At 39.0% G+C, this 11835-nt stretch overlaps 1 protein-coding gene across 1 annotated transcript in view; it reads left to right on the top strand.

Moving 5' to 3' along the window:
• The window catches only part of EQTN (equatorin), a 13258-nt gene extending 2687 nt beyond the window's left edge, over positions 1-10571 (top strand). Inside the window, 7 exon segments of the mRNA XM_007472069.1 lie at positions 862-948; positions 4328-4378; positions 5618-5677; positions 8046-8199; positions 8682-8827; positions 8830-8924; positions 10503-10571. Coding sequence (XP_007472131.1) covers positions 862-948; positions 4328-4378; positions 5618-5677; positions 8046-8199; positions 8682-8827; positions 8830-8924; positions 10503-10571 — 662 coding nt within the window.
• The last annotated feature ends 1264 nt before the right edge of the window (positions 10572-11835 follow it).

The raw sequence follows: 11835 nt of genomic DNA, 5'->3' as shown, positions 1-11835 counted from the left end.
TCCCTACAAAAATACCACAGTGTTTTAATTTTTATACTTTCATAACTCATAACATGAATATTGAGCTGTGATTTCCTTTTATTTCTCCATAGATCTAGCCCAGAAATTCTTCAAAATTAATGGCAGTGTGTGTGTGTGTGTGTGTGTGTGTGTGTGTGTGTGTGTGTGTGTGTTGGGGAAATGAATATATATATTTATATACTAAACATTCATGTGTGTAAAATTTTCTGTCATTTCATGAGATTTTAGAAAGGGGAGACATGCATATGAATGTTCAGTCTGGCATCTTGATCCAATTTACTTTGACTCTGGTTGGGTGGGTATGTCCATTATTTTTGAACTACAACCAGCCTCACTGACAACTCTTAAGAGCAGGATTCTTTATGTGCATATGTAAATGTGAATGTATTGGGGAGATCTTGATTGTTATTGAAGTATGTGCTTTTTAAGCTGAACTATTACAGTCTAACAGAAGGTTCAAGGGCAAGTGAATGCTTCTTACTTGGCTGAAATTTGACAATGTTAATACAAACAGTGATAATATTACACATCTACAAATCCTTTGGCACCTATTATGCATCTATATATGTTTTTTTGTAATTTCCTTAATAATTTCTTTTCAGAAAGAGTCAGTTAGCATAAGGATACTAGTTTGGCTTTTTTCCCCATGAATTTTATTTTTGACCCTTGCCCCACTTGTTATTTTGTAGCTGAAGAGTGTCTCAAATACTTTATTATTCTTTTCTTGGAATTAGTTAGTGCATATGTTTTAAGAAAAAAAAAAATCTGGTGAGGAAAAATGTAAAAGGAACAAGAAGTGACTTAGTAAGCTGCTGAAAATTTTTGATCTTTTGTCTTTAGATGTGTTTACAACACAAAATCCAAATGGCACACAGTCTGAAATATCTGTGAGAGCAACAACTGACCTGAATTTTTCTCTAAGAAACTGTAAGTACTGAAAGGCACCATTGCAAATATGAAGAACCCTTAAAGCAAGATTTCAAAATAGCACTAGAGTATTGGGTAGGAAAAAGGTCTTAGTGGAGCTAATGTCGTCAGGGAGTCTTAGTTCCTAAAATAGGGAGACTCCACCATAGCCATTGCATTGATAAATTCAGAAGGCAAGGATGTTCTTATATTTCTTAGCCTCATATTTTTGGTTTGTTTGGAAAGAAAAATGAAATAACTAAATTTAGGACTCTAGAAAATTGTTTTTTCTTAAACCCACATTTAACTTCTTTCTGCTTTGCACTTTCAGCTTCAAATGTTATTTCTTTTTTGCATCTTTCCACCAAGTGTAACTATTGATAGATAAAACTGTTGCCAGCGTGTGACTCTGGAGGCCATTAAAAGTGTCTAAAGTACATATACCACATCTTTCACCTTGAAGTGTCAATAGCTCATATCTATGAAAGACAAGAAGACAAGGAAAAGGGGATGAAAATAAATAAGGCAAGAGAGCATATTTCTGGCTATGACAATATTCAATGTTGGAAAAAGCTAGACTCAGCAATGCCTAATTATTAATAAAGCTACTTGACAGTAACGAAATATTTTGAGCAATTCCAAAATTTGGGGCATAAATGGATAGGGACATTTCAAGGGCATACATTAATTAGACAAACCTCTCATGGGAATTTTGCTTGCACACAGCAGACAACATCTTCAGCCGTTTGGGATAAGACACACAGAGCCAATTCTTAAACAGACCAGGTACCTCAAATTCCCTTAGGAAATGGATTATTGAAGACCACAGGACCCATGGAAAAGATTCCAAAACCCTAACTTCTCTTCCTACAATTCAGGTCCCCAAAGGATTGTCAAAGTTGTATTGGGTTAAGAAATTTTTGCCATTTTAAAAGGGGCCCTAACAGAGGGAGACATGTTGACATGGCAGGGACATTCTGGAGGAGCCAGCTCCCCAGGGAGATGGAAATCTCCAGAAAAATTTTGACTAACAATTCTTTTAGTCCCTAAAACGATGAGAGCAAGGCAGTAGTGAGACAATCCAGACACTTTTCTCCAAAATCAAGTCTGAAGGTTGCATAGCAGAGTTAAAGGATTACTTACCAATTGTTCCAGCCCTGCCTGAATCTGTGTCAACTCTGGTAACGGATTCTTTTTTCCATCCTTCCTTGCCAACAAGGTATCTGTGCTGTTTGTAGGCTCAGTAGAAATCTTCCTAAAAGTGGGGTTGCCTGTACTTCATATGGAACTTTATTGACTCTTGTGTGAAGCAATTTAACTGAAATTGCCAACTTCGTGGGGAGAACAATCGTCCTTCAGTCACAACTGTTCCCAAATACACTATTGCTGACATACCTCCAGATGGACACATTGTAGACTGAGATATATACTAAATCAGGCCTGAAAATCCTTGATTTGTAGCCACAAATCTTTAGGGCCAAAACTCTGTTTTGAGTAGTTAACATGCATGTGTTTCCAGTTTGCAAGGACATTGATGTTACAGCTCTTTCATGTCACCACCCTGACCAGCAACCAACTTGTCCTGAAGTGACAGTATCACTTCAAGGCCTGTTCAGGGAGCCATGTGAAGCCAATGTCTCTCATCCAATAGATCTTCCATACTGTCAAAGGAAGCCTGTGGCTCCACGCTCCCAGTTTTTCCTCACTCTTGCAAATTAGAGGCATATTAATCCCACCTCAAGCAACCCATTATCACACAAACATCATTCTTCAAAGCCTTCTTTCCCCTTCTTTAAGGTATCTCAGGAAAATGTCAACATCTTTCTCTTTGTTTTTTTTTTTTTTTTTTGATATTTTTTGTCTCCTTTTATTCTATTTTTTTAGCTTAAAAAAATGCCTAATCACAAATGTTGAGTCATTATTTTTATATGCTGATAATCCATTATGCCTTTTCGTAGATGAACTAGTCAACGAAACAACGACATTACCACCTCCTGAAACAGTCAGCAATGAAGAATAAAGTAAAGAACCTATTGAAAAAATTATTCACAAAAACTATTGTAAAGTTACAATACTGTAGTCAGACCTGGAGCTTATCATTATATGACTTAAAAATTTAACTTTCATTAATCTGAGTATTTCGTAAAGTAATAACATGCTTAAAGAATTTGTACTACTACAATTTAAAGTCACTCTAAAATCTTTTAAATGGTAACAAAATCTAAGACTCAATTTTCAGATTTACTTGACAAGTGATAGGAGTGAGCTCTTTTTAAAATACAACTTTATTTTAGTAAAATTTATTATTTAGTAAAATGTATTACATTTATATTAAATATATATTTATCTAAAATATCATGTGTGTATAAATATATATTTATATAAATATATTTACTACATTTTAATATAATTTTTAAATAATGATATAACAATCACATGCTTGAGAAATAAACTTGCCTCTGCTTAGAGTCAATTGTTGGTGTTTCCTAGGATTATTAATGAGGGAAAGTTCAGAGTGAGAGTTTACAAAATCAAAATTATCCTTTTACTTTTTCTGACAAGAATATTGTTCCTTATAAAATACTTGTGAAAAAATAACAACCCAGGATGGCTCTCCTCTAAGGTCTTGAAAGAGGAGTGGTCTAATTTGAAGACAGTGGACTGTTATTACATGAAACCCTATGTTCTCCAGTTCATGCAATCCAAGTATGTTTCTCATATGATTACTCTAATATTATTCACTTTCTTGATATATTTAAATATAGAAATCTGATCATCCTGGTTGGCCCCTTCTTAAATACCTTCAGTAATTTTCTACTAGGTTTGGGGTCATATTATAAGTTCTTAACCAGGCATTCAAGTCTGAAATGATCTGGCCATTGAAGAACTTGCCAGTCTCATCTCTGGTCACATTCCTCACCCACATTCTCCACTCCAGAATACCTGAAGCTCTCAGAGCTTACCGAACCTGCTTATGACACCTGAGTTTGCTCACAGTGGAATGACCTCTCTCTTACATAGTTTGTCTGGCAAACAATTTCTAGTCCTCTGAGCCTATACGGGAGCATTGGCTCCCTCTCAAAGTGTTTCTGGCTTTTGGAAGTTGAATTAGATCTCTCTGCGCATACCACCTGTGCATCGCTATGAAAGCCCTCATTACCCTGCAACATAATTAACAGTGATTCTTGTCTGTCTCCCAAATTGAGAGTGTGTTCCTTGAGCATAAGACCTTGTTCATTTCTGTAACTTTAATGCCAACCACAGGGTCTGGCACATGATAGGAACTCAAGGTATAACTTTTAGTTGACTGAAGTAACAAACGAATGAATGTTCTATCAAAAATTTACTGAAGCCAAATTACCTTATTTTGTTATCATGTTCTATTTTGTTTTTTAAACAGAACCAACCCAGAGTCCAAATGAGCCTGCATTTTGGAGAATGTTAGCTAAAGGTAAACTCATAGTAGTTAGGTAGCTGGGAAAATGTTTCGGTTTTCTAAAGTCTTCTGTAAGAAAGACAAGATCAGTGTAAATTGTTCTAATACTAAGAATTAATAAGTCAACATTTTGCTGCCATCATCACATGTAATAGCAAATGCAAAACAAACCCAGAAAGCTGATCAGTGTCACACATTTTCTGATTCTCTCCCCAAAACTCTTATTTTCCTACAAATGTTGCAATCTAGTCATTTAATTTATGATTAAAAATGTTAAATAAGGCTCTTGCTCAGTATAATCCCTCTTTGTATTTGGAGCAGTATGCACATGGAGAGGCATGAATGAATGCAAAATATATATCAAAATATATGCATGCATAAAAGTAATATATAAATCATAAATGTACAATCATGCATGTATAAATGTAACATGCATAGCATTTGTATGTATGCATGTATAAATGTAACATGCATATCATCTATATATACATACATGTATAAATAGAATTCATTTATCACACACATATATGCATGTGTTATAAATGTGAAATACATACCATATTCAATGGATCCTAACTTGCAGATTCTGTATTTGTGAATTTACCTGTATCTAAAATTTATCTGGAACCCTCCACTTGCAGAACTTTCACAGTCATTTGTGGACACACACAGAGTAGCAAAAAAAATTTAGTTGCCTGATGCTCTTGTTCTGAGCTGAGGTAGAACAAAGGACTTCTTTTTTCAGCTCTCATGCTTTAAACAAGTTCCTTTTTTTGTGGTCTACTTAGTGCTGGGTGTTTCGCATTTTTGTGCTTTCTGTTGGCGATTTTGCTATTTTAAATGCCCCCCAAGTATAGTAGTACAATGCTGTTTAATGTTCCTAAACGCAAGATGTACCTTAGGAGAAAAGTGTGTGTATTATATAAGCTTCATGTAGGTGTGAGTTATAATGCTGTTCATTGTGAGCTCAAAGTTGATGAATCAGCAGCATATACTAAATAAAGTGTCTCTAAACAGAAACACACACATAAAACAAGGTTAGATATTGATTGGTTGATGAAAATGTAGTGACCAGAGGCTCACAGGAACCTAACCCTGTATTTCCCTTAGGAACAATGATGGTTCAGTATTCACTAATTCAGTGCTCACATAGCTTAACTACCATGACTACCATGAACAATGAGAATAAGCTGTATACACACACAAAAGTAAGTGAATTTTGTTTACCATAACACCAATTTATTGTTTTAACAGCTATAAATGCAACCACCAATGAGGACAACCAATGAGATCAATTTTTTCACCCAATTCCAAGTAAGAACAAAATACTTCAATTAAAGGGATACATAAATACTTTCACACATTTTAGTGTCTACATGGTGATACTGTTTTCCTCAGTAAGGTATAGAATATGTAAGAAGGTAGCATGGTGGCTGACATCATACCAGAGAGGACATTTACAATTTTAGGAAAGTTATTGTTCCTAGACAGTGTTCTTCAATGACCACGTTGCAGATGACTATTTCCATCTCCCTGTTTTGTAACTCATATTCCTGAAACAGTAAACCAAATGAAGGAGGAGTAGGCAAGTGAACAATATTTAGGATGCAGTTGTCTTAAATTGACAGACTTTTTTAGAGCAGTTTTAGGCTTATAGAAAAATTGAGTAGAAAGTACAGAGTTCTCATATATTCCCCCTGCTCAGTTTCCCCTGTTATTAATATCTTCCATTGGTGTTCCATTTCATAATGAGGCAATATATTAATTTTCCCCAAACCTCTGTCCTACAAAAAGACATTGAAAAAGAAATAGCATCTGATAATACATCTAAGGCCTGTCACCTCAATTCTGTACTGGATTATTTGACAAGTACAGCCACTTGCCTTTCAGTGCATCAAGAAAACAGAGTCAGTCTTCTTTGTTTAGAAAAGTGATATAGAGTACTGACAAATGCTTTAGAAATATTTTGTCTTTCAAGTAATTAAAATGACCATCACTGATTTTTCTATTACGTATTGAGCACATACTACACTATACATACATTATTATGTCAGCCCTCACAGCAACTCCATGAAAGTTGGTATTATCTCCATTTTACCGATGAGGAAACTGAGGCTTAGAGAAAAAAGAAAAAAGAAAAAAAGCTGTCCAAACTTGTAATTAGCTTTTCTATAATTTCCAGTGGTTAGGAATTTCAAACCCTTCTCTAGTTTTGACCACCACCTTGATAAACAAAATGTACTATAAGCACACCTATTTACAAACAACCTTTTAAGCAAAGCAATTCAGGAGCACAGTCCATTTTAACATAATTTGTTTATTCCCAAAATAATCTCCCTCAAAGTCAAGATATCAGTCATTGATATCTTGATTCACTCCCCTTGGCCTAGGATTGCACTTGGACAATTACAAGTTTTTTAAATATCAGAGAGCTAGACATGGGAGCTTGTCATTCTTATTACCAAAGTATCATTACCTAGAAAATCATGAAAACCCTTGGAACTTTTGGGTGGGAGGAGGTTGGGGGAAAGGAGAGAAATAGCAACATGGTTATTTAAAGTCACCATTAAATGCCTATTAAGTCAGACGTATATTCAGGAAGATATAAAATTTGGCAGTAAAGATATATTTTCATTACTTTAGTAAAAAGACTTTTGACGTTTCTGGATCCAGACATGATTTTTATTATATAATGTATTTTAGAAATTTAACTAAATTTCCATTTCTTTAACATCAAGTACACTAGATTTGATCACAGTAATAAAATGGCAAATTCAGTTCTTTTTTTTTAATAAATTTATTTATTTTTGGCTGTATTGGGTCTTTGTTGCTGCGTGCGGGCTTTCTCTAGTTGCGGTGAGTGGGGGCTACTCTTCATCGTGGTGCGCGGGCTTCTCATTGCAGTGGCTTCTGTTGTGGAGCAGAGGCTCTAGGCGCGTGGGCTTCAGTAGCTGTGGCATGCAGGCTCTGTAGTTGTGGCTCGCGGACTCTAGAGCTCAGGCTCAGTAGTTGTGGTGCACAGGCTTAGTGGCTCCATGGCATGTGGGATCTTCCAGGACCAGGGCTTGAACCCATGTCCCCTGTGTTGGCAGGCAGATTCTTAACCACTGCGCCACCAGGGAACCCCACAAATTCAGTTCTTAAGCCTTGTGGAGAAAGCATTGTAGTACATCATCCTTTTAGCTTAAAAGAAAGTCAATGTATGTCCCAACAGTAGAATTGCATCTTTCTCTCTTGAAGGACTAATCCCTTGTGTGTAATTTCATCACATTTTTAATAGTAATCTCTTCAGAGTCTTGAATTTTTTTTCTTTTATTATTCAGGGAGGAAGTCTGATACATATTTTAACATCTGGTAACCTGGGTTTGATACCAAATTTTGCCACTTATTAGCTATGTACCAAGGGCAAATCCATAAACTTCTGTGATCCTGGAAAATGGAGCAAAGGACAGCTCCCCCAAGATTGCTGTGAAGGGGAAAGGTAAAAAAGTTAAGAGTACTTGGCCGTAGGGAGTGGCCTAGAGCCTTCTCCTTTGCATTGCATGAGGGTAGCGGGGAGAATTCGGTGAAGACTCCGGGTGGTGAAGGCTTCTCTTCAGTTGCTTTGCGATCCTTATTCCTCCAGGAAAACGTGCTGAACAGAGTCTCTCTTTCCCATTGCATTTTCTTTCTTTCCTCTCAGACTCTGATGTGAATGCTACAGATGAAGACAACCTGGCAGAACTACAGGAAGCCAAATTAAAGTTAATGCTGGGCATCTCGTTGATGACTCTCTTCCTTTTTGTCATCCTCTTGGCAATCTGCAGTGCCGTGCTGTACAAAATGAAGACAATGAAGTAAGTCTACAGACCTCTGGAGTCTTTAAAACACATGAGAGGAAACACCCAACCTGCTCTCTTTAGTAGAGTGCTAGGCAAACGTGACTCCCAAGTTTATAAGGTATTCATTTTGGCTCCATTTCCCCTATTTGGAAAGGAGCATGAGGCTGTCTCTCAGGGAATATCCCACTTGGACTTTTTCCCAATATTTTAAATAGTCATCTAGAGATAGAAACAACCCTAGTCAATTGGAAAGGATATAGAGAATCTAGAAATGCATTCTTTTTTAATAGCCTTGAAACAAAAGGGCTATGACCTATGTTCTATATAGCACACCTGTGTAGGGTCTAACATTTTTTTCATTCATTTATACAGTGTTATAATAAATAGCTAATACATTGGACAGAATTCATGTATCACTTTAAGATGCTTTTTTAAGCCAAGCTGCAAACGTGCACAATTAAAAACAATTTTTGATGTATGTTTTTCTTTTTTTTCAGATATAAAAAAGCTTGTCAGAGTGGTGAATACTCTGTCAACCCAGAGCTGGCAACTCTTTCTTACTTTCATCCATTAGAAGGCATATCAGACACATCTTTCTCTAAGACTGCTGAGAGCAGCACATTTTGGGGCACCACTTCTTCAGAATTAGGAAATCAGACACAAGGTCAAAATCTAGGACAACCGACATGGTATCCACAGGCTCAGATGAGACAGGCATGAATGATGAGTCAGACTTCAGAGTGAGGAACAGAGAGAGGAACCCACTGATGAATAGACAACTTTAGTTTTTTTGTCATAAAAAATATCTTGGTGACACTCATGTTATGATTTGGAAACTCTGCTGAGACCTTCAAACTTTCTGGTGTTTTAAAAGGAGGGCATATTCAATAAAAAATCTCTCAGCTATAAAAACTATTTAATGGAAAAAAATAGAAGGAAATAACTTAAGGTGTGGAAAATTTCATCAAGTAAAACTGATCCTGGAAAGTGACTTAAGGAAAGTATTCATTCTAGGCTGGTTCTTTTTAAAATGAGAACATTTAGTTTTTTATGTTACTTGGGGGCATTTTGAGGACTTTCAGGGTAATCACTATTAACTACGCCCCTCCCCACCACCAAAGCAAAAAAACCACACCTGTTTATGTTTTACTGGCAAAACAGGTGCGCCGTATCAAGAGACAAAACTAGCACTAGAGACTCTTAGCATTCTTCAATTGTTTCCAAGTCATCAGGGTCCTCTCATAGGACAGTGAGATTTAGGACCTTCTAAAGTATCCATAACCGTTTGAGATAACATTGTTTTTCAGAAGAAAAGAAAGGAAGGAGGGATCCCAGCATGGACCCTGAATCTTTTAGAGCTGAAGGACCCTTCCTTCTCTCTTCCCCCAAGCACCCCCAAGCACCCAGGCTCAGTATGTGCTATTGAAAGAAAAGCAAACATCTCAAAGACTCATTGAAGTCATCAGTGACTTATGAGCCTATCTATCCTAGGAGTTTTTCAGTTTACAAAGAAGAACAATGGAATAGGGAACTGTTTCCCTTTTAGGAATCAGTTTCAACTGGAAGGATTTTAGGGACATGTACCAGGTCCTTTGTGGATATGTGTTGATGATGGGAAGGGGAAGAACTTGTCCTCCTAAATTCTCACCTACTTTATGCTAGGCACTTTGGTACATTACAGCACACTGAATTCTACTACCCTATGAAAGGAAAGGCAAGTTTATTTTACAGATCAAGAAAGGAGAACTCGGGTAAGTCAGATACCTTGCCTAAGATCACCTGCTAGAGAGAGGCAAAGTTTAGGTGTGCTTCACAGCTGAGGTTCTCTCCATGATCCATGAAGGTTAATAGCCAAACTCATTATAAGTCAAAGGATATTGTTTAGGAACAAGGTAGGCATCCACAAGGCAGGAGATTCCTTAATCCAAGGGTCCTTTCCGCTCTTGGGAAATTGTTTTCCCTACCTGTAGGTTAGGTCTTTATAAACCTTCCCCATGGAGGACAGACGCACACTACACTCACCTGACGCGGCCCTACCACCCGTTCTCTGGGTCATTCCCTCCCTCGTTATTTTCTCCCCTGACGCCAGCCCCAACCTCCCCATTGGCTGGGAAAGCTACGAAGCTCCGCCTTCGAGTAGCAACAGACTATATAAGGCGGTACCCTGGCTGGAGAAGAGGTAGCAGGGTGTGTGTTAAGCTTTGCCTGCTTTTGCCATCGGTGCACACAATTTTCGAAGCCAGAAGAGGTGGCCTTGGGCAGCAGCCCATGCCGCCCTCCGTGGGTTACTTTTGCCATTTTCCACGCCCTTTTGACAGCCCCAGGGGTCGGTGCCAGCGTTTGTGCTGCCAGTTCAGGCACAGGGAAATGCGGTGGGAACTGAGTGAGGCAGCTTGTTGCAGCAGCTTGGAGGTGCTCGGAGTGCAGCGGAGCCATGTTGAACCCATGGGTGAGAAAAGGCTTGTGTGTAGAATGTCAGGTGGGCTTGGGGAGGGGTTGGCTACCAACCGTTCCCACCTTTTTACTCCACCCACCCTTGGAAGGGACCACGAATTTTCTTGCTTGGAAAGAGGTGTAAGGGTTGCTTTTGTCTCCAGTACTAATGTACTGTACCTTGAGAAAGTTACTCGATATGGCTTTACTATGCCTAAAAGGGCCAAAAGAGATGTTAACTATATATATTTTTAAAATTGGTTTCTCATCCTCAGTTGGCATAACTTGCAGATACCATTGTAGGTAGCATCGTAAAGTGCAGTCATGGTATTGGGGGCGGGGCATGAAGAATGTCAGGTAGTCCTTACTGAAGTTCATTTTCTTCTACCCCCTCCCCTAGCCTAGAAGTGAGGAGAGGGTCATACAGCCCAGGCTGGTGTGTATGTGTGCTGGGAGGAGGAGTGTCTTTTCATTTGTCCCCTGCTGACCCTCCATGCCATGACTAAACCTGCATTTCCTAAACAGGTTGTCTGGACCTCTGATGTGTTTGTTTCCTCTTAAAGGACAAAATAAAACCAGTTCCTTTTTAACTGGTTTCCCCCCATTCCGAAACACCCTTGCATTTCCTTTCTCTGAAGCCCATAATCTGTCTCTTCCCCAGCCCTCAAAAAGGGCTGTTTACTCCCACCTACCTACTTAAGGGCAATTCCTATAGAGTGGCTATTATGGGCAAGAGGAAAACGAGCACTTGCCTTCGAACGAGGAACCAAGTTGTTAAGAGTTCCCAAGAGTAAATCTTCCCAGCATCGCACACCCAGGTTCAGGAGCCTTAAGGGCTAGTCCTTAGTACCTCTTACTTCGCCCCTCCCACGTCAAGTGTGTTCGACATATACCAAGCAGTGAGGGTGCTATGCAAGATCCTGTTTGAGGACGTTCTTCGAGAGCCTTTTGGGCTGGTCACACAGTTCCTGAAACCGGGGAGCAGGGGCGTCCCAGGGACATTCGGGAAGATGGTTGGCTCAGGCTGGTCATCCGCAGAGAATCTCCGCCCCAGTAACAGGGAGCTCAGCTCCCAGGCCGGCTCTACGTGGGTGGCCACCCCGCCCCCAAGGCTGCGGAGGGGGGGAGCGGGGCGGGGCCAAAGTCACGTGGCCAGGGAGGCTGGGCGAGGAGCGTGCTGTGGACCGGCGTGTGCGGACCGGTGATGCCAGCTCCTGG

Source organism: Lipotes vexillifer, unplaced genomic scaffold (genome assembly GCF_000442215.2).
Source record: "Lipotes vexillifer unplaced genomic scaffold, Lipotes_vexillifer_v1.1 scaffold644, whole genome shotgun sequence".
NCBI lineage: Eukaryota > Metazoa > Chordata > Mammalia > Artiodactyla > Lipotidae > Lipotes > Lipotes vexillifer.
The sequence above is the reverse complement of the archived record's forward strand: the minus strand, read 5'-3'. Positions and strand labels throughout refer to the sequence as shown.